This window comes from Phoenix dactylifera, chromosome 14 (assembly GCF_009389715.1).
Source record: "Phoenix dactylifera cultivar Barhee BC4 chromosome 14, palm_55x_up_171113_PBpolish2nd_filt_p, whole genome shotgun sequence".
NCBI lineage: Eukaryota > Viridiplantae > Streptophyta > Magnoliopsida > Arecales > Arecaceae > Phoenix > Phoenix dactylifera.
Genome location: NC_052405.1, coordinates 5186646 through 5213133, shown reverse-complemented (window position 1 = coordinate 5213133; position 26488 = coordinate 5186646). Strand labels below are relative to the sequence as shown.

Genomic DNA, 26488 nt, shown 5'->3' with positions numbered 1-26488 from the left:
ATGTAGCCGTGTCATGTGATTGACCCAGGAGACGGGTTTGGGGCATGACACAAGTATTGGGACAAGGAAATCTAATGTGTTGTACAATTTTTATTGGGTAACCCAGCCATAAGGCATGAACTAGTTGGATTCAGATCTACAGCTAAATTGATTAAAAATCCAGGAAGGGCACACTACAAGAAAAAGGAGCTTTGGCGACGCTTTTTAAGGCTTTTACCGACGCTTATAAGCATCGGCTATGTCGGGGTGGAAAAAAAATTGCTGACGCGTTTGAAAGCTTCGCCAAAGGTTATTTTTAGCGACGCTTAAAAGCGTCTCTAAAATCCGTCTAGCAACGCTTTAAGGCGTCAATTTTAACTCATGTTTTTCAAGTTAGCGACGCTTTAAAGCGTCGTTATAAATTTTTTTAAAGAAAAAAAAAATATTTTCTTACCGCAACCTGAGGGGGGGCATCTCTTGCCTCTCAAATCTAAAAATCCCACAAGCGAAATCTTTATCTCTTGGATTCCGATGCGGAGGAGGAAACCGCCCTGATCCCCAAGAAAACTGCCGCCGAAGCCATCGTAGTGGCCGCCGTCGCCTCCCTCATGATCCCCGCCATCTCTCGCTCCGCCGCATCCGCCGCCAGTGCGGGGGCGGGCGATCTGGATGCTTCTCGAATGGAAACAACGAGCTTGGCAAGATCTTTCTGGATTCTTTTTTGGGACCGGATGGAGGACGCGACCCGGGCCTCGTCGCGCCGCCGGATGGCGGTCTGGAGCTCAAACTGGGTTTCTTTGAGGGAGATGAGGACGGATCGGAAGGAGCCGTAGGCGTCGGCGAAGCGGAGGAAGTCGTCGAGAAGGCGGTCGGTCCAGGGGGTGGAGGAGCGGTGGCGGAGGGTGTCCTGGGCCTGGAGGAGCTGGAGGAGGTCGTCTAGGGAGGTGTGGAGGAGCTCGATTTGGGCGAGGCCGGCGCAGATCCAATCCGGGGAGCCGGACTCCGGCTCCGGGCGGGACTGCCAGGACCGGAGGGCGCGGATCTCGTCCTCGAGCGAGGCGAGAAGGCTTCGGCGATCTGCTTCACGGTCAGCGGGACGGCGCCCTGAGCCCCGCGAATCTAAGATTGAGAGCACGATCGAGAACAAGGATTCAGAGGTCAGGACATCGAGATCGCGATCTCTGCAGAGAGAGAGAGAGAGAGGCAATGGGTACCTTGGCGGGGGAGAAGGAGGAGGGATCGGGGGCCTGGGTGGCCTGAGAAGGCATGAAGCCGACGCCGGAGAAGAGGGAAGAAGCTCCATCGAACTGTCTATGAAGCATGACCGCTCTCTCTCTCTCTCTCTCGCTTCTTGGAAGGGATCTGATCGAGAATCGGGAGGGGGTTAGAGATTTGTAAGGAGAGGCAGGCGGCTGGAGGCGTGAGGGATCGGAAGGCAAGGGGTTAGGAATTTGCAGCGAGGAGGGGGGATAATGGCCTCCGACGATGCTTTCTAAAGCGTCGTTGGGAGGAAAAAAGAAAAAAAAGGGAGATGGCTTCCGCCGACGCTTAAAAGCGTCGGCCCAAGCAAGATCTTTACCCACAACGGCTTCCGACGACGCTTATAAGCGTCGTTTTAGCCTTATAGCGAGCGTCATCTTAGGCCAGACCTACTGACGCTTTCTAAAATCGTCGGCAAATTTTGACGCTTAGCAAAAATTATCGATGCTTCTACTTAGCGCCGGCAACCAAAAATCGGAAAATGTAGTTTTTCCTGTAGTGACGTAATTCATTTCTCATCTTTTGAGCTGGATCAGGTGGCTGAGGTCATGTTTCATAGATGGTTTGCATCGATCTAATAATTAATTAGTTTATGATAACCTTTATATGATTAATTTCTATATTTCCAAAAGAGCCTTTTTTTTTTTTTTTTCCAAAGAAGTTTTGTTGTTAATGACTAATATTATATATATATAGGTGGATGGATAGATACGTTGATAAATATAGCTAACTTTTATATGTTGGAAGGGCTTTCTTTTATCTTTTAATATTGTTAATGACCAATAATGGAGCTTACGTACTCTTGAGACTCGGCAATAACTAAGGTCACTAGTCCAACAATAAAAAGATTCCAGACTAAAATAATGATCCAATAATGTACTAAAAAAAAAAATTACCGTGATATTGGTAGGATCGAGCTAGCTCTAGGTGAATGCTGCTTGGTCAACTTGGTTTAAATATTGAAAAAGGAAGCAGCTATCGGATCTTAAGTCGTTGACATTATTTAATTGCTTCAAGACAAACTTGGAGTCATGGATTACATATTACCGACTGGGGACGATCTCCTCCCCATAGAAGCAAGCATGAAGCATCATCTCGTTCAGCTGTTTTCTCCTCCTCTTTATATGACCTTCCTCGGTTCATGGGCTCCCAAGGGACGCCTTTCTGTTCCTTTGAAGTCTTCCTATAGAAATGATTTGTCCTTTGGAAGCTTGAAGAGCTACGAGGAACCACTTTCTGCCGAGGGCCAAGGTAATAATTCACCAAGTCTGCGGTAGGGGTCAGAGGTGAAAGACCAAATTAAGGTAGTGTTTGGTCCCCTAATATTTGATGCACTCGCTTCTAAGTATGTGATTTCTAGGCTTCGTTTGATCTTGGACAGGGAGAATAGCCACCTCTTTCCAAATAAAGCTTTTGCTTTTATACAGAAAACCATAGGTAATAATTTGGTAAGCTTATTATTGAAAGAAGGTGTCTGAGGAGTTCATATACTTCTTGTAATATTCCATTCTTGCATCTCTATAAGCTCCAAATGGAGAGGGTGCAAAATTACAAGGGGAAGAAAGGTCTAATTCTAAAGACACTAGAAAGGTGTTGTTCACTTGGTCATCGAAGAAGCCACCCCACTTCCATGCCGAAGAGCAAATCATGGCAGCGGTCTAGGTCCACTGTGAAGCACCAAATTGCACCAGAAGGCTACTTCACGGTGTACGTCGGGTCTAACAAGGAACGGTTCGTGATCAAGATGGAGTGCATGAACCACCCCCTCTTCAAGAACCTCCTCGATGAGGCTGAGATGGAGTATGGTTTCAAGAGTGAAGGGCCATTGGAGCTTCCATGCGACGTCGAGCTCTTCTACCAAGTCTTGCGCGGAATCGACCAAGAGATGATGGCTTCACCAAAGTGTGGCTTCGCCAGAAGTTCTAGTGGATACCGGATTTTCAGTCCTTCTCGTCTCTTGGTCATGGGTCAATTCTAGCATGATCATGATCAGCAGCGTGTTCTGATGCTGTCAAAGATCTTTTTTTTAGCTGTTCTATTTAGTGTTTTTGGGTTTCGGAGAAAGCAGTCAATTTAGTGTGAGATGGTTAATTAGTCTTTAGAAAGTTTCTTTTTTCCCAGACATCAGTTTTCTTACATGCCAAAGAATTCCATGCAAGTATATATCCTTCTTATATAGGTTTTCCTCTTATATGTGATGACTGTGCTATTTCTAGTTAGTTTCCTGAGGTTGTATGTAATCATTGGTCACAGGTGAGATTATTTTATCTGAGAGTCCAATACTTCATCAGGATCAAGTAGAGCCAAGATTATCTTGGAAAGGGAAAACAACTTTGTAAATTATCATTTATATATATGTGGTTTTTTTCAGCAAGTGATATAATATTTTTTGGTTGCTCTGTGAAGTCCAATTCCATGCAATGGAATGACAGAACAAATAAATTAAAGTTTTTTTTTGTATTCTATTGTTTAATATTGGCCATAATATCTTATTTTCTAGGTTAATGATGAAAAGGACAAAAATGCATCACACTAATAGATCTTTGTATTATCTCTGCTGCTGCTATATGCATGCCTATTGACAAATGAATTGAAAACATGAAATTGTTCAGGTTGTAACTGGAGTCTGACTCATTGAATCCCAAAGGCTGAGATGAATGTTAGGATATAATTAATTGGAGCTTTTAATCGGTGTTGAAAATGTCAGGTTTTATTCCAATCAATTCTTAGCTTTATGTTGAGCAAGTGTTATCTGAGGAGGATTTGATTTATGAATTCAATGCAACAAATAGAGACTTGATCGAGCCTACCATCTATAAAAAAAAAAATTCCTCTCCCTTTTCTGAAGAATTTAAAGATTAATATATACATGGATTATCCTACCACTTTTGTAGGCAATGGGCTCGCTTTAAGCTTGGGATTAAGGTAAAGAAAATTTAAAATAGTTCTGTTTGGGCACAACCAAGTGAACAATTCAGCCAGAGGCAAAGATCCCAAACTCAAGGAAACATCCAGAGCATTTGCCAAAAAGTTTGTGGAAGAAAAAGGATAGGTAAAATTTAAAATCAGATTAACATAAATTTAAAAAAAAAATGGTTAATAGATTATGTGTTTACCAATGTAAAGCTAATCATGGAAGAGATAAGAACAAAGGCTTTAGCAAAAATAGCACCATCATTGACAACATCAAGCATATTAATTTTTAATTCATAAGTGTTTCCTGAATTAATTGTGAGATTGATATATGAGTAAATCATGAAATTATCAAATCAGATAATCTTGATCTGTACTATTGCTCAATATTTATTTAAATATATATTCTTAGCAGAAGCTTGCAATCAGGAGAACTTTATTATGTATGATCTGCAGTCCATTTAACAAAATCTCTAATTTGACAGACATCACTAAGAGAGAATCCAATGCATAATTTAGTCTCATGAAATTAATCATGAGTTTCTAAAGATAAGATCACCACACACATTTAAGTACAGAAATATCAACAATCTCAAATTTCCAATGTAGCTATCACTGCTTCTCTTGCCCTGAAGTAATTAATTTCAGACACTATCCTGCTTCAAAGAGGCCTAGTAAGAAACAATAGAGCATTCATGCTATAAGATGAAAAACACAAACACCACAGTGACAAACAGTTCTCTCCCTCTATTCCTATATCTCCATCAGCTCTTGGAATTTAAGCATTGCTGAGCTTGGTAGACCCAGAAGCACATTTATGCTCTTCCTCTCCTTTCCATGAGACAAGAACAAGATCACCTCTTTCTCAGGAAGAGCCACAGGCCCAGTCTGAATTGGCTCCCCCCACCCGAAATCTGTAGTATGGAAGCACAACCTAGACCAAGTAGTTATCAAAAGAGTAGCACTCAGAGAAGGCCTAGCTCTAGTTGCTTCAAAGTAGTCGATCGCCGATCTCATGTACTCATCGGTGACCATGCGCACTGCCTTCTGGACCAGCCCAGCTGCGAAGGAGAGCGGCTTCTCCGTAAGCTCCCCCGCACTGCAGAGAGAGTTGGTAAGCACGATGCCATTGCCAAAGTAGCCTTTTGGAAGGGGAGGATTGAACCTTGACCTCCCATCCACTGCAAAGAGTAGTTTAGACTTCTGACTGGGCTGGAGCTTCAATGCCTCAGTTCGGGCTTTCCATACAAAGCCAGAGAGTGCTTCGAAGGTAGTACACTTGTCTAGAGCTCCATCTTCCATGGCCTTCCTCTTGAGGCGCTCAAGCTTGTCAGCATCGAAGCAGAAGGATTTGTAAAGCATTTCTTCTTGGTACAGGGTGCTGGTATCAGAGATATCTTCAATCTCAGCAAATTCATGGTGGGGGAAGCTGATGGCAGGAGGATTCCTGGCCTTGAGTACATTCCGGTCTATGAACGGTGGTATGGACAGTGGCAGGCCTCGTGCTGTTTCTCCCCATGAGTTCACGAATTCCATGGCGCCAAGCCCATCAAACATGCAGTGGTTCATGGCTAGCCCAAGGATGAACCCTCCACACTTGAACTTGGTAACCTGGAAGAGAAAATATGACAGGACTAATTCTGGGTTATTTAACACATGAATGAGACTACAAATAACTTCATCAACTTATTAGGATAGTACTTTTCATTTATTTCATGTCCAATCATGGTGGTTATTGTGAGATGATTACAGCACAGGGTTGAATAGGAATCCATGGGATATATGTTATTAAGTGGAATGCTTCTATGAATTTTTTTTTTTTCAGAGATTGATCAATCCAATGTTCAGTTCCATCCTTTTATGGAAGAAGAGAAAATGCTTATAGCTATTGACTTGAATCAAGCGACAAGCTCATCTCATCTAAATGAGTTTGCTCTGCAAACCAAGATATGGTCCATAAAGTTATAAAATGATTATAACTAGCTCTCAAACTGTTGTCAACACTTTGAATTAGTCCAAACACCCTGAATATGACCAAGTCTAGGCCTTGGCTATTTTGGCAATAGAGGTTAGCTTGGAAAAAATGAAGGCCAACTGACAGTAGCAGGCCTACTTTATATTTTTCTCAGGACAATAAACCTGCAATCTTTTTTTCTTTTTTTCTTTGAGGATACAGGAAAATTAATAGTTATGCAGATTGAGTTAATTCTACTAGGGATCAAAAATCACATAAAATCTAATCTTACGACCTTGTCACCAGCCTTGTAATGACTTTCCGAAGCAGTACCATATATATTCCCCCTAGTAAAGCAAGAGTTTTCTATTTCTTTACCAGATCCTTATCATAGAAAAAAAAAACTTTTCTCAAAAACAAAAAAAATGTGATTTAGCTTTTGGAGTTACATAGACATCTTTTATAATATTCCTAACAATTAACATACCAAAAAGGATTAAGAATTCCCTGTAGTTCTAATTAGCATTCAGCTTAGGCCAACCATCACTGCCAACAGGTTCATTACTAAACGATGAATTCCAAGGCACGAAGCAAGAAGAAGAAGTAGGAGGAGGAGAAGAGCGACATCCTGACCTGAGCTACCAGAGGAGGTATCTCCAGTAGATTTTTAGCACAAGGAATGTTATAAAGAAGCTTTCCCAGTGTCAGGGGGTCAGCCTTTGAGATGTCTCCAATGTCTTCCATCTCACAATCTGCTTCGGCCTCGACAAAGACTGCGCCTTCTCCTGTGCAATTTACTATAAGCTTCCCTTCAGGGCTAATTGTGAGCCGACCGGCAAGTGGATAGAAGTGGACGAGAACCTTGGCCAAGGCCTCCTTGATGACTTCAGCTGCTGTCTCATTTCCTTTGTCCTCTGATTTGAAGCAGTAGATAGTCTGAACTATGACAGCAATGTTTTGGTCGAGGTTAGAGAGGTAGTAGAGGCCCTTCTCTGTTTCCTCTGCTGGGGGGACCAGTTTTGGCTCTCCTTGCTTGATGCTAAGTTCAAATTCCTCTTTTAGCTCTGCAATCTAAAACACCAAAGGAATGCAATAGCATCAGGCCATCATGTTGGTTAGCCGAAGATAAATAAGTGATTAGAAATGTAGAATCCCTCAAAAAGATAATAATAGCATTTCTTATGAGAATTATTCAGAAGAATCCAATGAAGAAGTTATGTTTTAATTTTTTTTAAAAAAGGAAGTGCTGGAGATTTAGCATACCACTAAAATGATTTAGCAAAGAAAGATGCTATTCGACTCAAAATGAAATATTGTCTCTTCAAAAAAATATATATCTTAAAGTGAAGTGCTTAGAGATTTGCATTATTACCAAACAGATACAATAGCAATTAGCTAACATAAGAAGAGTATAAGAAGAATCAAGATTGAGAAAGTGATTAGAGAAACAGGATACCATCTTTGGTAGTTGAGGCAAATGATGGTCTCGGAACCTAGATGGAAGACAGCACCTATGAAGACAGGCCAAGAATTCTGTGAAAAAAGGTGGAGATGGTTCCGCTGAGTCATGGAAGGGAGCCATATATAGAGGGAGAAGCAAAGAACTCAGTCGTCACGCAACTTCTTAACATAATTTAGTTAACTAAATGTATGAAAGCGACTTGTCCAGTCATCAGTGACTGCTGGGGTTGGAGGATTTAAGCAACCAAGCAGTTGAATGAGAGAGAGAGAGAGGGAGAGGGAGAGGACAATGTGAGGAGGCTACTGGAATTTTCTCTGGGGAAATTTATGTTCTGTCTCATGTCATATGGTTGGGGTTGGCCACCGGCTGTGAGACCAAACGTTACCGGTCAACGGTTTTTAAAGCAAAATCTTTGCGGGGTTTTTTTTTTGGTACAAAAATCTTTGTGGGGTTTGGTAGGTGTGTTTGGCCTCCAAATCTATGCCGCCGAAAGCTGCGACATTGTAGGGAAATGCTTTGAGACCCAACATAGGTACCAAGCAAGTTACAAGGTCACGTGTCACTAGAGGATTAGTGTGAGAATCCGTGCAAAGGTATGTTTTTTCTCACATTATTTATTCGTCGGATAGATTTTAGGTACTTATATAGAAACAAAAAATCTAAAAAATACTTTCTAGCTAGCTATTTTAAGTGATGCCCTGCCGCCATCATATGATTTGCACCAATCTCCTGGCATGTGACAAGCCAGTAGTGAAGGGGACATGTTGGTGGCAGGGTAGGGCCCTATGACATTACTCTTAAAATAATGGCTGTTTTACTATTTTATTGGTGATTCTATCTGATTGGGGGACCTCCATCACACACGACACGTGTTTATCAAAATAATATCATGTGAACTATGATCTCTTAATTATACTGATTTCATTCCATTCATATCTACTGTGAGGAAAGTATCATGATTGTCTTTTATTCTTTTCATATACTCTTCTCATTCAAACCTTAACATTCTTGTCAAGTTAAGAGTTTCAATCTATTCAAATCTAATCACAACCATCATGATCGGCTCATGATCAGCCTTAATAAATTCATATTGTATTGTTTCTTATTCTACGTAGGCTATAGACCGAGTTCGCTCTAATATCGTTTGTAACAACCCAGGATATCATCCAAAATGCTAGCCGGAAGGTTTTTTTGGTTTCTTAGTCCTGTATAAGTACTCATGATCTCCGTGATGAATAACCAATGTGGAACTAAACACACGCTCGTACGGGTCCACACATAAATCTTAGAAAGTCTCCAACTCCGTTGGAATCGAAGGAGGAAGAAAACTTCCATCGAAGTCTTGTTTTCCAACTGGATCATGCCACTGTGCATGCTCATACTGGGGCATAAGATCGGGCTAAGCCTAGCCACTCTGGGCCGGCCCACGAGCTCCCCAAAAAATATTTTTCTGGGTTATTACAGTAAGTCATCAAACTTGATTAATTCATTATGAGATATGAGATGATAGCAACCACACAATGACATTCAATCTTGAGTAGCCAATGCCCTAGGGTGATCATACAAGGTCTATACATGTGTATACAAGGTCTATTATTATGTTATATTAGTTTTCTTATATTGTAATAATATATTTTATGCTTGTACCGTGTTCTCTTATACTCGTACATGCATTTTAATATCTGCATAATAACTGCCGGTAGTAGTACGTGATTTTGAGTGGCTGAACAAGGTTTATCCATTCTTATACGAAATCTATTGTCGTTTTAATTAACATTTTTATGCTATGATATTTTGTGGTTGTACTGGCCCTTCCTAATCATACATGTATTAATTTCAGTATTTATAAAAAACAATAAATTGTAGTATAGTATGTGATTTTTAGTGATTGTACAAATCCTGTATGTACTTATGCAAGATGCATTGTAATTATTATAAAATCTCTTAACTGGTATGATGGTATTTTTTGACCATATCTAGGTTCCTTATAATTGTATATGTATTTTGAATATAGACTAATAATTACTCGTAATACTGGATTTTACGTAGTTGTACAAAAGGTATATGTATACTTTAGAAGGTCAATTAGTATTATTATTTTTTAGATTTAGATTTATTAGCATGAGATTATAATTAAGTTTTATATTTATTTTTGAAAAAATCTCAGCATGGAAAGAATTTGTTTTACTAAACAAAGTTAAAGAAGTTTTAATTAGAAAAATTATTCAAGTCCGAGAAGGCATGGCCTTGAGGGGGAGAAAGAAAGAGAGAATGAGGGAGGGGAGACATAGGAGCGTTGAACTTATTAATATTTGTTTAATTAGCTTAAGAGAAAGGAATCTAAAAGCCCGAGTTTTTTTATGGGAATTTTTGTTAAAAAAAAATAATATGTATAAGTTTAAATTAATAAGGAACATATCTTACATGCATTAGTGCTCATTTTTCAGCGTATCCTATCTTCACTATGACCTGAGCACTCGACTATGCTATCCCTAACAATGGATTGCATTTTATCACCTAAGGGCACTTCTACAATTTTATTTAAAATGATAAGTTGTCTTTTTTTTTTTGCAAATTATGTTTCTTTTGCTATAGTTGCAATAAAGTCTAAATTATTCTTTGAGTTGTAGAGCCAAGAAAAATGCAAGAGAAAATAGTAAAATATTTCTATCAAATTCTTTTATTTTTTTCACTAAAATAAATTCTTTATTTGGTATCTATCTACATTTCACTAATAGCTTTCAAACATCTTTAGGCCCCGTTTGGCAGAGCTTTTGGTAGGCCAGAAAATACTTTCTGACTCTCTAAAAGTATTTTTGGATAGAATATGGGTGTTTGGTAAAAAAACTGAAAGCTGTTTTAGCTTTGCCAGAAGCTAAAACAGCTTCTTAAAAGAAGTTTTAAAATGATGCTTTTTCAAAAAAAACACTTTTAGCATGCGTCGAAAAGTTATTTTAATTTATATTTTTTTTAGACCAAAATGCCATAATAAAATATTATAATTATAGAAAATGTCTCTTTATATTACAAAAATCGTAGAATTTTACTTCTGCAAGTATGATTGTGTGCCTCCATATTTTTGTTCCAAAAATTAGTTCCTAAAAATATTATATTAATAAAATATTAATATATAATGATAATATTTTATACCTTTATTATTGTATTATACTATAAATATAATATTATATTGCATTATATCATAATATATCGATATGTTATGTTATATAATATCAGATTATGTTATATTATTATGCTATAGTATACAATATTATATTACTATATTATAATAATATTATATTGCATTATAATAATATTATACTATATCATATATTTATGTCTTAATATATATTATATTATATTATGCTCTATTGTATAATACTATGCAATATCCTTTATGGTCATTTTGTCATACCAAAAGTGCTTTTTCAGTTTGTTTAACAAATACATATTAAAGTTTCATAGCACTTTAGAAATGCAGTTGAGATTATTTGGGTGGATCAAGACTCGGTGCCTTCTCCCCTATGCTATGTACTTTTTTCTGATTTTATTGGGTGCACTCATACATATATAGTGTGAGTAACCACTATGGCACTATAGCAAAAAAAAATACAGCAAATAGTTTTTTATAAACGTTCTACTTTAAAAAGTTCTATTTTAAAAAGCTCTACTACCGACATCTCTGTCAGATGAGGCTTAAGCCCCATCGTTCTACCCTTATAGTACCACTTCACCTTTGGAAGGCTTACTCTAGCTGGAGTTGAACTCCGTCTCATTATCGAAGTAAGTGACGAGGGGTGACACAATCAACTAGTTAAAATCATAAAATTTGACCAACCAAAAAAAATATTATTATTAAATAGAATTAAATATTATTATTAAATAGAATTAACGAGTCATAATCTATAAGTTACTGGAGCTTTTATTTTTTTTACTCATGGGAGGCAAAATGGATCGTCCTACCTCAGCATAGGACCATCCAATTTCAACCAAACAAATCTTAGTGCCGAGCAGGCCAGACTTTGATTCCGCTGAGAGCTAGTCCGACCTCGGACCTTCTCGAAGGCCAAGCCGACTTTGGCCAAATCTCTCTGTTGCCATGACCTCGGGGCGCCCTGTAGGATCAACCAAGAGCCGAAAAGAGATCCCGTCAACCGCAGGTACCACAATGACGCCCCGGCCCGAGCTCGGGGTGCCCTACTGAGCAGACCTTAGAGTTGAGGAGGTTAGACCGACCTCAGAGCCCGCCGAGCTGACCTCACCAAACATATGTCGCAGCCCTCAAATCGGCCCGATCTCAGTGCCCATTGAGCTAATCTCGCCAAGTATATACTGCGGCCTCCAAGCGAGCCTGATCTCTCCCGTGGCTGCATCCACGTGCGCACCTATGCGTGTGCCTACGCCCGTACACACGGTCGTGCATTACAACCTCACCGCACTATGCTTTGCTTGCTGGCCATGCCATGACGCATCAACCAAGGACGGCACTATGCTGCCCCAGCTATGCTTGCTGTCAAGGGCCATACCCTGCCACATCTGCCAACGCCATGCCGTTCACAAGAACGGCCTACACCATATGCCTAAAACATGCCGTGGCTGCACGTCATTTAGCTAAAACCATCTCCTCCCAAGATGAGGACGGGCCATACCTCCGCTACCTGAGCACCTCTGCAAGGACTATAAATATCCCATATCAGGTAACGTCTGGAACTTTTGAACCTACTTAAGATCCACTCTAACTTAAACATCGGAGGATCCTCACCGAATTCCCCAGTAAGGCTTTGTGCAGAATTCCGAAGCGCAAGAGGTGCCACCTTTTCTCAGTCGGCGGCTCCCCCGACTACTCTGGCGTGGTCACCCTCAGGCCAGATTTCAACCACAACATTTACCTTTTTTTTCTTAACAAAAAAAATAATACAACATATTATTTTGAGCATCTGTTTGGATAATTCGGTGCAATCTAGAAAGATTCACAAGATCACAGATGATTCACAGTATTTACAAGAATTATTACAAAGTAAGCCGGCCCGAATTCTATAGAGGGAAAAATGATTTTACCGGATCTTGTTTTTTTCCATTCAACATAAATGAACTAGAAGAGATCTAAGTGATATGAGCTATGTTAGGCTCCATATTTAGTAACATTAGATATAATCTATGCGTATTACTTAGAAGATATGTTCTAAATGGGTCAGGTTTAATTTTTACCAGATTTTCAGGTTAATCGTACAAAAATATTCAAACAAGTCCTACTTGGCAAAAAGAAAATGGACGGTTATTTCAAAAACTTACTAATATTTAAAAGAATCCAGGTCGCGCTTAACTTAAAAAAGCCAGCCGACCACCGGACTCAGCCCGGTATCTTGGCTTCTTTATATCTCTCCATTTCCCAGGCTTCTGCGGCTACGACCGAGGCCGAAGAAAATGGACGGCGGCGGCGGCGGCGGCGGCGGCGGCGGCGGCGGCGGCGGCGGCGGCGGAGAGAAGACCCAGAAATCCGGCATCCTTGTCCTCCACAATGCCGTGATCGTCACGATGGACCCCGCCTCTCGTGTCCTCCTCCACGGGGCCCTCGTCGTCGCCGGCGATCGCATCCGCGCCGTCGGCCCGTCCCTCGACATCCTCCGCGAATTCTCCCCTCTCGCCGACGACGTCCTCGACCTCCGCGGCCGCTTCGTCCTCCCAGGTCCGAACCCCCAATTTTCCTCACTTTGATCAACATCAGTCCGCTCTTTTTTCGTTTTTTTTTTCCTTCCAGCTTTTTTGAGTTCTGCTGCTTTTTATTTTGTTGGGTGGGGCGGTGGGATTAGGGTTTGTGAACACGCACGTCCACACGTCGCAGCAGCTAGCGAGGGGGATCGCCGACGACGTCGATCTGGTGACGTGGCTGCACGAGCGCATCTGGCCGTACGAGTCGCACATGACCGAGGAGGACTCGTACCTTTCCACGCTTCTGTGTGGGATCGAGTTAATCCACTCCGGAGTGAGTGATTTATTTCGCTTTAGTTAATGAATGCAATGGTTTAAAGCAATGGCCATTATAGTGAGTGTTTTCTTTTTTTTTTTTTGGGAAGCAGGTGACGTGCTTTGCCGAGGCTGGTGGACAGCATGTTGCTGGGATGGCAAGAGCAGTGGAATTACTGGGTTTACGTGCATGTTTAACCCAGTCAATTATGGATTCAGGCGAGGGCTTACCGGCAAATTGGAGTGTACACTCCACTGACTCTTGTATTCAGGTGGTTTGCTGCAACTTTTGTTCACTGATTTCGGATGTTCTGTGCTCAGAAATTTCTGACAGTTTCTCTTTAAAAAAAAAAACAAAGAATTGCATTCTGATGATTGAGATTTGGTGTTTGTCGTGCTTTCTGAATATATTCAATCTGATTATTCACCATACAACTTATGTCAAGTCTGCGTTGATGTGTTTGTATGCTAAGCTTATACAGACTGGAATTGGTAGGCACTGTCTAAACAAGAATGTTCCGTGAAGATGCTAGATGGCCAGTTTGTTCTTTGTGAATGTATTCAGTTTGCTTAGAGTAGAATGCGGAAATTACTTTTTATTAATTTTTATAAATTAATGTTGTAGTCTATCTCTATTTGTAGAGAGAATGTTGGTATAAATTGGAATTTGGGAAACAGTGTGAATAATTTGGTAACGTTGCAAGAAAGACTTACATGGAGGAGATGAGAAAAATTCTGAACATCCTGAGGTGAAATGTAGCATTTTACAGACTTCCTAGTCTGTGAATCTTGTGATTTAGTAACAGGGCACCATGTTGTAAATAGCCTCATTAGTGAATAGCTTGAAATATGGATTTTTTTCCTTGCATGTTCTTTATTGAGTTCCGACAAATCCAAATTAACCTTTTATATTTCTTCATTACGCATGCATTAGTCTAGGAAAAGATGTTCCACAGGAAAATATTTTGATCTCTATAGCTATGAGGACTAATAATAATACTGTATGACATTTTGGGTCGTATCATTCTACTACTAGACAAATTTGCAGCTTTAAAGTAATTGACTATTACTCATTGCATGACTGGGGTGCAGTCTCAGAAGGAACTCTTCAAGAAGCATCATAATACAGCTGATGGTCGAATCAGAATATGGTTTGGATTGAGACAGATCATGAATGCAACTGATCACTTACTACTTGAAACAAGAGATGTGGCGGAAGAACTGAATACAGGCATCCATATGGTAATGGTGTAATTTGCAAATGCTCTGAATTGTATTGTTATAATCAGCTTTTCTTTTCTCTCATATACGTATCATGGGGAAAAAAGCCTGAGTTTGACAAAGTCCTTAAAATTTTTCTACGTAGTGCTTCAAGCTCACAGAATGCAAGTATTTGTTCTTCAATGTTTACCATGTGTTATCTCTATTCTCTAACTTTAAAAGCTCCATGTCCTTTTTCTAGAAATATGAAAATAAGACAAGAAACCAATTTGTGTAGCATAAATAGGGATGTTTTCCATCAGGAGCTATGCTGGGTTAGTTGATGCTAGATTTTGGTATTGGCACTGGGTTCTCTGAACCAAATGCTGGACTCCAATATAAATAAATGTAATATGAATGTTGGTAGGCTTAGTGAGAAATAATAATTTAGTTCATTACCTCACATTGAACGAATGATTGAGAGTACATATCCCAGTATGGCTCGAAGCCTTTACCATAAACCAACATGGTCACTTCTGAAGTGGTTAATAATATGCTTTAATGGTAGACTGCTTGAATTCCAGGTTCTCTATATTGGATTATTTTTTCTCAGGTAACAATAAAAATCTGATTTATGTAGTTCTAGAATACTTAAAGAAGAACACACTCTGAAGCAAAGGCTTTTGAATTAAGGTGAGAGATGTTGTTTCCCTTACCCTATGTTTGGTATGAAGGATGGATTGGAGGAAGGATGGATGAGGAAAAAGATAGATGGGTCTTTCATCCATCCTCCCATGTGTTTGATGAAACATGGAAGGATGGATGAGAATGATTTTCTCCTCTATTTGGTATAGGAGGAATGAAAAGGAGGATGGATGATATTTGCATAATATTTTTACAAAATTATCCTTTGGTAAAAAGTATTATTATTATCAATTTATAACACTTATTTATATCAAAGAAGTAGGGCAATATATAAATTTATAATCTTTATAATTTATAATTATACAAAAAATATATAAATATTTAATTTTAATTTAATTTAGTAAATAATTTTATAAATTAATTATATATGAATTAATTTATTTATATATTAATTATATAAATAACTAATTAATTATAATTTAATTTAAGTAGTTAATGAATTTTATATAAATAGTTGACTAAAAAGTAGTGAATATAAATAGAAAAATATAAGACAATTCTAATTTTTTACTTATAATTATGGAAATTATGTACAAAAGTTAAAACAATTAGTAATAAAATTTAATAATATAGGGTTAATACTTAATAGTATAGGTATATATATATATATATAATATGAAAAAGTGAAGAAGTATTAGGTTTTTGTCAAAAAATTAATGAGGAGATAATTTTGTTAAAGTACAAACCCAGCTCTCACATGCTCCATCTATCCATCCTAGCATCCTCCCAATTTGGAAGAATGCAAATTGGTGGGTCAGGATGGATGGGCAATCCCTCCTTTTCATCCATCATTCCTAAGATTTTTCAAACCAAATGGTAGATGGAGGCCATCCATCCTTCCAACCTCATCCATCCTCCCTCTCATGACCCCAACCAAACATAGGGTTAGTCTGAAAGCTTGATTTGTAATAAATCATCGAATAGGCTACTTAGCAACATGGCTGCTGAGAAAGGAGTTGTGACAATCAACTTTCAATTTGTAGTGCTCACAGGAAGGCAGAATCCCCTGCTTAAGAAGCGGCTTATTGCGGGACTGCTCAACATTCTTGCCTTTTATTTAGTCTTGCAAACTTTATTTGTTATCTTTTTGGTAAATTCACTGTTTACCCATAAAAAGAATTACATCTTTGAAATAGGCTGTATTTGATAATTAAATAAGGCTTTTCAAGGAGATTATATAAGGTTTTAATTTCTTTGATATCTATAGATGTTAACCTTATGAAGTTAGCTATCATTAAATTGGATTTTAAGGTTTTAAAACACCTTATTTCTGAATTTCACTTTGTTATATATTTAATTCTTGATCTATAAGGAGAATCATAGAACTTTTAGCTTTTCTGGTTGGGTTTAAGAAATGTAGAAAAAAGTTGGATATTATGTTCATCTCATATTGGTATTTTAGCTAATATCCATCTTATATTGATGATATGAAATCTGACTTGTCAATCATATATCAGTGTATGACTATTTTGGTAAAAATAAAATTATCCAGTATTTTCCATCATTCACTTATATTATATTTGTGTAGCATGTTGCAGAAATCCCTTATGAAAATCAGCTGGTAACAAATACAAGAGGAGTTCATCATGGTACAGCAACATACTTGGAGAAAATAGGACTTCTGCGGAGCAATTTGTTAGCAGCCCATTCTGTTTGGTTGAATGATGCTGAGGTTAGCACAAAGATTATTTTTATAACTGAATTTAACTGATATAAATTTGTTAGGTTACATGTCTTGCTTCATTCTCTTTTTCATCTTCCCTAGTTCTCTTCTACTTATTAGCATTCTGGCCAATTTTAGTCAATTGAACCATTTCTCATTCTTGATTCATGTTATAGATTACATGAAAAAGACAAGATGCCCATGATATCCACTGTAACTGCTGGTCACACACATAGTACTGGCAGGACAGGCACAAACCATGAGAAAAAATATTTGTTATAGCAGGCAGTTTGATGCAGCTTGTGTAAAAAATGGAAGGAAAAAACACCAATATGGGGGATTCATTGGACTAGCCATATATAGTGGGCTAACATATATTATTATAGTTTTTAGTTGTTTTGCAATTTGATGGTGCATGTTATCACTGATATGGGCTTGTAATGATTTATATGCTATCAAGGGTCATGGTTTTGCAAGAAATGCCTTCAAGAATTTTGTGTCAATATAGCTAAAGTCCATTTTGAACTTCTCTGAAAATATGCACTCTCAGGAGAAAAACCACTATGCTTAGTTAAGAATTCTTATATTTTTAACAGCTGTCATCATGAGTCAGTTCTTAAATGGCTACCATATTTGCTTGTATTCTACCTCTACAGATATATTCAACTTTAAGCAGCTAACGGATAGTGAAAACATTCATTGTGAAACATTTTTCCTTCTAAAGCAAAAACTCTTTACAGGTAACGATCTTTTCATAAAAAATTAAAATAAAATTTCTTATCGCTATCTGTTTTGACATCCATATCATTATCTGTTAAGCATAGGCTTGGGTAGCTTCATAGGCATTATATCATGGAAGCCCATTTCATAAAAATGACAGAAAATAGAAAACATGATAACTTCTGTCATGCCCTTCATAAGTATGTACTATTTTTATAACTTGCTCAAACTTGCTGCAAATTGATTGCTGAAGGTTCGCTAAATGTTCACAGATTGGCTTTTTCTCAAAGGCTGGTGTAAAAGTTTCTCATTGCCCTGCATCTGCAATGCGCATGCTTGGATTTGCTCCTATAAGGGAAATGCTTGATGCCGGTGTATGTGTCTCCCTTGGTACAGATGGAGCACCCTCCAACAATAGGATGAGCATTGGTTAGTTTCAAGATTCATGTCAGTTGATTTTGATGAGATTTCATCTTTGGTTAGAGCATGAGATATTTATTCCTTGGTATGACGTAAAGATTACTTAGACATAGCACGTATTTTCCTTTTGGGCACATACGATTAGTAGAGCATCTAAAGGTAAATAGGTATTTTTGATTTCTTTGTACTTTTGGATCCATACAGCATCAAATATCCAAAGGAGTCTTCATATGTCTATGTAAGTGGTACTTATTGAGGTGTCATTTGACTTATTTATCTTCAGAATTTGCAAACAAAATTTCTGCTAGTTGTATGAGTCTCTGGGTTGAGTAAAACTACTATCTAAAAATCCTATTTCAAGTAAAAAAGAAAAGGCTTTTCAGTTACTTTTTTCCTGTTTTGGCGCAATATGGGTGACAGTCACCACCCTCACTAGCTGAGATACTTAAAAATTCTACATAATTGAGCTGTGATGTGATACTTTTATCCTCTATGTATTATCATTTTGTCATTACATGAGAATAGTATGAACTATATCATCTCTCTTTCATAATAATTTTGACATAGAATACTTTATATATATGTTTGTGTTATATTTATTATCCATATATTCTGGATACAGTGGATGAGATGTATTTAGCTTCCCTTATTAACAAAGGACGGGAAGCATACATCCAAGGTACAACCAACCCAACTGCTGTTCCTGCTGAAATGGTTTTAAAAATGACGACTGTAAATGGCGCAAAATCAGTGCTATGGGACAATGAAATAGGTTCCCTTGAAGTTGGGAAAAAGGTTAGAATATTGTTTATTTCCTTTCCCCTGTTCCCTGTTGCTGTTTGATATCTTCTTCTCTGCTATCCGAGAACTCTGAAGTTTTCCCTATTAACAAAGGATGGAGAGGTATAACTTATCTTGCAGTGGTGTCCCATCAGCCATTTTTGCCCATTTTGAAAGAAAAAAAAAACTATTTTTTGTTTGACCACGAAACATAGCAAACTGAAACATCTGCCTTCACTTCATAACTCATTTCTACCAAATGAATAGCTGTGAGTAGCCCCAGGTTTTTAACATTCCCATGTTTAGTTGGAAGGTCTAAGGTTTCCAAAGTGCAGATTCTTCAAAAAATTAATGCAGGAGTTCCCTCCACCACCAAAATTCAGCCTAAAAATGTTTAGGCTGAATCATATTAAAAATTAATTATTACAATAATCTTTTCCAAACCTGCTATATGATGCTGCCTACCACAGACTGTTTGACTTTTACCTCACTGGATGACACCTGTTTTTTCTTTCTTTCTTTTTTTTTTTTTGAAAACAAGAAGCTTTGTTTTTGTTGTGACTTCTTGTGAATCCTGAAAAGTAGTTGACTATTGTTTTCACCTTTTTCAGGCTGACATGATCATTGTGAATCCTTTTTCATGGTCCATGGTGCCACTCCATGATCTGTAAGGACCCATCCATGAATCTCTTTTATCTTTTTCACCTAAAGATGCTCACAGTAATATCATGATGTATTTGCTAATGTTAATTTCTTCTAGCAACAAAACATTTGCAGGTTAACATCCTCATAGTTTTTTTGTAACTTCATATTTAATCTTTCTTATGTTTATATGCAATTTAGAAATTGAGCCCCATTTTTGTCCCTCTAGAAAAGTGGAGTACCCTAAGCTAACCTGTATGGAAGTTGTGTTAAAGGTTTGGAGAAACTTATAGAACACTAGTTTTGTACTTAATAGGAATGATTGGCAGTTTGTATTGCTAGATCCCAATAGTGGAGACAAGACTTGTTGATTTTGATGCTGGTGGTAGTCAAGCACATGACCATTTTGTCTATTCTTGGAAATGTAATGCTTATTATAAAGTTGAAAGCAGTTAGGTTTAGCTTTGGAGTTGTTCAACTTGGTTCCTGTTCCCAGAACCAGTCTTTTGATTGCAAATGCTGTGCAGCGCCAGTCTTTTTTTTTTTCAGCTATTGGTTAGGATCATTTTGATCTAAGAAAAGGTGTTGCGTGTTCCATGCAACTTATAGGTGTTGAGCATCTGAAATGAACTAGGGCCTGACTAATCCTTATGTCATTAATATTCGATGGGACATGCATTTAAGGATTGATACACCATAGGCTCATTGCTGGCACTGTTCCTTAATGACCTATATGGGGTATATTGTATGCCAACATGATTGGTGATTACTAGCCCATGCTCCGAATTACAGCCTTCCAAACTGTCATCAGTATCAACATCTGTCTAATTGCATTACTGGAGTAATAGGTAAATATTTTACATCCTTTAAAGGCCCTGGCTGTTGGATGAGTTTCATGGTATCGGAGGCAATAGAGAACGTTTGGCTGTCATCCTGTGATTACTTCATCACCTATGGCGCAAAAAGTTACACTTTCTTGTTTTGATTTACCATGTATAGACTAGCCCTATCTTTTCATGCATCAGTCTTAAGACTTAAGATAGAAATCTAATAGAATTGCAAAGCAAGCACAGTATTGGACTAGCAATGAAGAATAACAAAACTTTTATTCCACAACATTATCTTAATCAGAAAGCCTTATCCCCTCTGTAAGTAATGCGATCAAACTCATCGAAGCATGAATCAACAAGGTTTGAGAATTTCTACTGATCGGCTCTCAACCTAATATTGACTACTACTGATTGTTGTCAAATTCCTGGTCAATGCAGAAGAAGGGGTATGATTAGTCTTTTTGAAGGAGGGGATATCGATAGTCAGTTACCACAAAAGGTCAATTGGTAGAAAAGTAAACCCAGTTGGTCAACTATTGTGTTTAATTCATGTAACTGCTTAGCAGTCATCTGATACTAAGTCATAAAATAAAAACTTGTTTTTTTTAATTACAAATGACATATTAGTGCTAACGCAAGTAAGATGCAGCGTACTGCACTCTAAAGGCAAACCAAAATGCATTGGGTATTTATCTCAAAATAAACACACACTCATATAAAAACAAGCAACTGCTCAGTAAAAAGTAACATGCCTATGCATCGCTCAGTTGCATAGGTAGGTGCTAAAACCTAACCAGTAGCCCATGGCATTGTGGCAGTGTAGGTGGGGATTGCTTTTTTGTGTCCTGAGGCCTGTCTACCAACAGAACTTCCTGCCTACCAGCCATTTCAACAGTTCTTCATTTGGCAGGGATAGCAAAATAGCTTTCTAATCCACAATCTGCACATGAAGCAGAAGTGTAAGTAATTCTTTCCATGACTCTCAGCCAATTATTATAAAACATGGCCCTACTGATAGGTGTGAATAAGACCCAAAGGTGAACCTGACTTTACAGCTCTAAGGCATCAAAATCTTGAAATGAAAACTGCAAGGTGTAAAAATTATTAATATTAGATGAAAGATGAGAAAGCTTTCTGCTTGCAAAGTTAGTAGTTTTCTATAATTTTCTTTACCAGAGATATAGAACTCTACATATGAATGGGGTTTATGGTTATGTTGTTCCATAATATTGATGATCAAAATAATGTTTAAAGGACTGCCTTACTGCTTGCACAACCAAATTTCAGAGCTTATTAGCAAATGCGTGCATAATGTGGCTAAGCTTTCAACTAGTTGTTTGTTCTATAGGAGACAGATTCATACTTTGATGCAATCTAGAAACCTTAAACATTCAAACTGTTACCTGATCTCTGTCTATCGCTATTATTTGTTATTCAGTTCTAAAATTATCAATTCAATGAAATAAGGAAGTAATTATTGATACTTGTTTGTTGAAATATGCAGTATTTCGAGCCTTGTTTACTGTATGCGAACAGAGAATATTGATTCTGTCATGTGCAATGGTCAATGGATTATGAGAGATCAGAAGATCTTGAATGTAAATGAGGTAATCTGACACTAAATATTACTCCAAGATGTGGAACATAAAGTTAATTTAATACATTCCGTGGTGTTGCTTGTTGCAAATCAAGTGTTTTGAATCCCTTGGTTCAAGTGATGCTATATAATTACAAGATGACAGTAATAAACCAGTCCTGTTCATTGCAACTTATATATGAATCTTGTGATACCAAATTTGTCGAATATTAACCCAACTTCAATGTTGAAGTCTAGTATCCATAAGTTCATTTTTATAGGCTTAGCCTGCAAATTCTTGTGGGTAAAATGTTAACAAATTCGATAAGCTGATATGTTATTAGTAATTTAATATGTTTATACTGAAATCTAATGGTATAAAATATGATGAATTGTGTTATTGAATTTTGATTTGTAATCATGACCTTGAGCCCTTTCACACTCTCAGCATATGTGATCTTTCTATTACGAATGATATCCAGTACTATATTTGATAATATTTTGATCCTGAAGGAATTGGATCCCTAGCTTATATGGAATGGACCTGTTCTTTTTTTTTAGAATATCGAAAGGATGCATGAAATAGTGGAAGGCTGCAAGAATGTAGGTGACATTGCTTAAATATAGTTTAGGTAAACTGACTTTAATCATTTTATTGAGGAGATTCAAACAATTCTTGCCAATGAAATCTAGCATCAATGGCTGAAATCCCCCCTCCCAATGAAGTACCAAATGACTCCTGGCTTCTCCTTCCTTTGATCTTATTCTATTTCAAAGCCTAAAGTATTTTATGCAAGCCTATTAGCAATCTATATAAATTACTGGCTTTAAATGATTTGTTTTTAACAGTGACACCCTCTCTCTTTTTTCCTCATCAAACAGCAAGAAGTTATTTCAATGGCAATGCAAGCTTCTAGTGACCTTTTGAACCGAGCAGGCATTACTCTTCCGAAAAGGATGAACTATGTATGATATTCTCATCTATTGTTGTAAATTCTAAGCTCAGCACTCAACTCAGGTTCAATTTTGTATCCTCTCTCTGTACCCTCTTTGGAATTTGAGATTCTGCAGTATTTGAACTTATGGCGATTTGGTAATGATGTCCCTACAGTATTGCTCAATAAAATAATTAACATTTCATGCTGAAAATATAAATAGTATTATGTTAGACGATATTTTTGAGCTTTATTGATCCGAGTTGATCATGGTGGTTTAGTTTCAAATATGGCATTAGGTTAATTTCCAATTTATCTTTAAATTGATCTCCAGCCTTGCAGCTAGGATCAAGCATCAAATCATGTCTAACTCAAGCTAAAGTCTCAATTGACAGCTCTATGGTCTATGACATTATTCATTTCTAGGGTTTTATTGAGTTTGGTCAGGTCCAACTATGGTCCACGCTATAGTTTATGTCCAACTTGGATCAGTTAAGTAGGTACACTTATTTAGAAAATACATTTTCTTCATAATCTGAAAATATATGCCCAAAATATAGTTAATAACTTTTAAAGTATTATATTTATATTAGAGAGAGAGAGAGAGATTAAGATATACTCGGGTGTATCTCTACTTAGTTCCAATTAAGTCATGGTTGAATGTGGATGGTCATCTACCATTTCTAAACTATTTATATACTTAAAAATCATATAATTTGGTGACTTCTAGCCTGTCAATATCTGGCAGGGGAGCCCCGTATTCCCCCCTCATGTGGCCCCCACGTGGGCACTAGGTGCCTCACGTGCCTCGCAGAGGCGGGGGCGTGACATTTGGTATCAGAGCCGAGGACGGCTCTTGTCCGATGGTGGGAAGGGTGTGAGGCCCAATAGTCCCACATCGGAAAGACTCGTTCCAGAGCCTGGGCATATGAGGCGGGTGTTTCCTAATCCTGCAGACGCGTTTTGGGTGGAAAACAAAATCGGGGAGGGGTGAAGGACGCTTGCGTGAAGCCCCAGAACCGGACAATATCTAGCAAGGGAGCCCCGTGTTCCTCCCTCATGTGGCCCCCACGTGGGCACTAGGTGCCTCACGTGCCTCGCAGATGCGGGGGCGTGACATAGCCTATGCATTAAATGGTCAAAAAATATATATTATTTTATGCTATTTGGATTATTCAATTTTAAATTATTTAATATATATATGCTGAGAGTCTCTAAATCACATGATTTTTTTTTTTGTGTAAGCAAGATAAAAATATTAAATCATATTCAACAGTTTGGATCGTCAATGTTGAACCCACGTCGTCCAATCATGATTTGATTGGATCTAAGTGGATATACATTTGTATATATTATAATCTCTCTCTCTCTAAAATTATTGGAGATTGATCATTATTGGGTTAGTGTTGAACAAGATCCATAAAAATAAAAACTCAGCATATTTTACGATAGATTGGAATTAAATTGTGTATGTTTTTAATAGGGATGACAACACCATGAATATGAATCAAGCTGGCCATCATCAATACCTACCTTAGAGAATGGCGAGGATAGGTGCAGTCTTGGGGCTGATTGGAGGTTGGGTAACATTATAATTTTTTTTTTATTTGCATACAAAGTTTCTTTTTTATCTTGGGTAGAAAAATTTTGAAAAGTTATATATATTTGGATTTAGTTTAGGATGGGTAAAAATAAAATTTAGATTTTAAAAATTATATTCGCTCGGGCACGTACTTTTATGTCATTCTTGAAATGCTTCAACCAGGCCAGTTAACGGATATGACGTGTCTGCTCTTGATTCGCTCGTGTCTGTCCTTTGCTCTTTGCTGCATTCTACTGAACCAATGGTAAACGCTCCCGCCCGCGTGGTGAACGAAGAACCTTACAGAGTCTTCCAGAAACATCCCGTTCCCGGCCCTTTCCGGATCCCACTCGAACGTTCCCGATCCCAAAATGTCCCCAACCCAAATCCCTATATAAAGCCAACCTCCCACTCCAAAACAAACCATCCAAAAAAAAAAAAATCTCAGCTTTCGAAAACCTCGCAATCGTTCTAGAGAGAGATACAGGGGAAGATGGAGAGGCCTTTCTTCGCGAGCCCATGGAATCCAATTCGCTATGGCTACGTCCCCCAGCCGAGACCTCGCCCGCCGGCGGCGAAGTCTCGGGTCGTCTCTATCCCCGTCCGCTTCGTCAGCTCCGAGGAGGAAGAGAGGACGGCGAAGAGGCCTGCTGCCGCCGCCGCGGCGCGGCAGGCGGGGGAGGTCGACCGGGATGTGGCCGCCGTCAAGGTCCAGAAGGTCGTCCGCGGGTTCTTGGTGCGGAAGAACGTGAGGGTTGTCCACAAGGTCGCAGCTGAGGTGGACGAGATCGAGAGGAAGATTAGAGCGGAGGAGGAGTTGATAAGGAGGGACGGGAAGGAGCGGCTGAGGGTGAATGAGATGCTGATGGCGTTGTTGTTGCGATTGGATTCGGTGCGTGGGGTGAGGGATTATCGGAAGAAAGTGATCCGGAGGGTGATCTCGCTGCAGGATGCCGTGGATTCGATCGCCGCCGCCGCTAGGGATGAGAAGGAAGTCGGAGGGGAAGCCCTAGACGCGGAGAATGGAGCACCGGCCAAAACCCTTGAGTCGCCGGAGGAGGTAGGGGAGCACCATATCGATGAAGAAGCTGTTCCTCAAGAATGTGGAGATGGGATCTCGGAGGTTCGTGGTGGGTCTCCTAAGGGTTTTGGAACCCTGGATGACTCCGTCGAAGAAGCCCTAGAAGCGAAGGATGAAGCACCAGAAAGCAAGGATCTTGCTGAAGGTTCTGTCCTGGTAGAATCGAAGAGCGTCGAGGAAGGCAACATTGGAGATCCCATGGAGGAAACCCTAGGAAACTCCCCAGAGTTCACAGCTCCACTGGGAACAGAGGATAAAACGGAGGAAGCAGTGGAGGAATCCAAGGTCGAAGAGAAAGGTACCATCTTCGATCCAATCAAGCAAGAGAGGACCCATGATCAAACACTGAGTGGAAGTAAGATGACTGGGATCGGGGCAGAAGAAGGGAGCACGAGCTCGGATCAGATGATGGAGGTGATGGAGAGAGTGATGGCAGAGAATGAGAGGCTGAAGAGACTGGTGACGGAGCTCTGCGAGAGAAGCAACCAGCAATGCCGGCTGATGGGAGGGCTGGTGGAGACGGTGGAGGACTTGGAGAGGAGGATGGAAAAGAGGAGGAAGAAGAAGAAGAAGAAGAACACGAAGAGAAGGCCTGCCGAGAATAAATATCACCTCTGCTCTTGAGAAGAAGCGAAGAAGAAGCATATGTTTTTGTTGTTCAGAATGGTGTATTTGTTGCATTTTTTGCGGATATATGTTTCTCAAACTCTGTTGTTTCTTTGGGGATTAACAAATTTCGGCCTGTAATAAAGATTATGGATTGTTTCGAGGAAATTGTTTGTGTGATATTGTTTTTTGGGCCATGCATGTAGGTAAATGATCTTG

The 26488-nt window shown here is 38.8% G+C and overlaps 5 protein-coding genes across 7 annotated transcripts; 3 read left to right on the top strand and 2 right to left on the bottom strand.

The window, feature by feature from the left end:
* Positions 1–493: 493 nt before the first annotated feature.
* On the bottom strand, positions 494–2382 carry LOC120113125. Its single transcript, XM_039133936.1, has 2 exons — positions 2280–2382; positions 494–1098 (listed from the first exon to the last, which is right to left on the bottom strand). Exons 1-2 carry the CDS (start codon positions 2380–2382, stop codon positions 494–496), a joined length of 708 nt encoding a protein of 235 aa, XP_038989864.1.
* A 487-nt stretch (positions 2383–2869) lies between these two features.
* On the top strand, positions 2870–3217 carry LOC103708133 (auxin-induced protein X15-like). The gene has a single exon (XM_008792911.2). It carries the CDS (start codon positions 2870–2872, stop codon positions 3215–3217), a length of 348 nt encoding a protein of 115 aa, XP_008791133.2.
* A 1343-nt stretch (positions 3218–4560) lies between these two features.
* Positions 4561–7697, bottom strand: LOC103708111 (omega-hydroxypalmitate O-feruloyl transferase-like). The gene is made up of 3 exons (XM_008792891.4): positions 7563–7697; positions 6740–7177; positions 4561–5763 (listed from the first exon to the last, which is right to left on the bottom strand). Exons 1-3 carry the CDS (start codon positions 7686–7688, stop codon positions 4906–4908), a joined length of 1422 nt encoding a protein of 473 aa, XP_008791113.2. The 5' UTR covers positions 7689–7697; the 3' UTR covers positions 4561–4905.
* Positions 7698–12907: 5210 nt separating this feature from the next.
* LOC103708113 (5-methylthioadenosine/S-adenosylhomocysteine deaminase-like) lies at positions 12908–23214 on the top strand. Of its 3 annotated transcripts, XM_039133411.1 has the most exons (11): positions 12908–13017; positions 13048–13251; positions 13376–13548; positions 13643–13801; positions 14622–14771; positions 16963–17106; positions 18090–18246; positions 18860–19032; positions 19629–19684; positions 21994–22096; positions 22948–23186. In XM_039133411.1, the coding sequence occupies exons 1-11, from the start codon at positions 12990–12992 to the stop codon at positions 23035–23037; spliced, it is 1437 nt and encodes a 478-aa protein (XP_038989339.1). In that variant the 5' UTR covers positions 12908–12989; the 3' UTR covers positions 23038–23186. The 3 variants fall into 3 exon arrangements, with proteins under 3 accessions (XP_038989339.1, XP_038989340.1, XP_008791115.2); XM_008792893.4 differs by having other exon boundaries at positions 12916–13251; positions 22948–23214; XM_039133412.1 differs by lacking the exon at positions 21994–22096 and having other exon boundaries at positions 12915–13251; positions 22948–23214.
* Positions 23215–25008: 1794 nt separating this feature from the next.
* Positions 25009–26437, top strand: LOC103708112. Its single transcript, XM_008792892.3, has one exon. It carries the CDS (start codon positions 25076–25078, stop codon positions 26285–26287), a length of 1212 nt encoding a protein of 403 aa, XP_008791114.2. The 5' UTR covers positions 25009–25075; the 3' UTR covers positions 26288–26437.
* The last annotated feature ends 51 nt before the right edge of the window (positions 26438–26488 follow it).

Bases quoted from the DNA above. Each gene is read 5' to 3' on its own strand.
- LOC120113125 (XM_039133936.1), bottom strand. From the start codon at position 2,382: ATGAACCGAGGAAGGTCATATAAAGAGGAGGAGAAAACAGCTGAACGA. The intron at 1,099-2,279 runs GTAATCCATGAC...TCTCAATCTTAG, and splicing joins TCGTCCCCAGTCGGTAATAT to ATTCGCGGGGCTCAGGGCGC.
- LOC103708133 (XM_008792911.2), top strand. From the start codon at position 2,870: ATGCCGAAGAGCAAATCATGGCAGCGGTCTAGGTCCACTGTGAAGCAC.
- LOC103708111 (XM_008792891.4), bottom strand. From the start codon at position 7,688: ATGGCTCCCTTCCATGACTCAGCGGAACCATCTCCACCTTTTTTCACA. The intron at 7,178-7,562 runs GTATCCTGTTTC...TTGGTGTTTTAG, and splicing joins TGCCTCAACTACCAAAGATG to ATTGCAGAGCTAAAAGAGGA. The intron at 5,764-6,739 runs GTCAGGATGTCG...TTTCTCTTCCAG, and splicing joins TACCTCCTCTGGTAGCTCAG to GTTACCAAGTTCAAGTGTGG.
- LOC103708113 (XM_008792893.4), top strand. From the start codon at position 12,990: ATGGACGGCGGCGGCGGCGGCGGCGGCGGCGGCGGCGGCGGCGGCGGC. The intron at 13,802-14,621 runs GTGGTTTGCTGC...ACTGGGGTGCAG, and splicing joins CCACTGACTCTTGTATTCAG to TCTCAGAAGGAACTCTTCAA. The intron at 22,097-22,947 runs GTAATCTGACAC...CTCATCAAACAG, and splicing joins AGATCTTGAATGTAAATGAG to CAAGAAGTTATTTCAATGGC.
- LOC103708112 (XM_008792892.3), top strand. From the start codon at position 25,076: ATGGAGAGGCCTTTCTTCGCGAGCCCATGGAATCCAATTCGCTATGGC.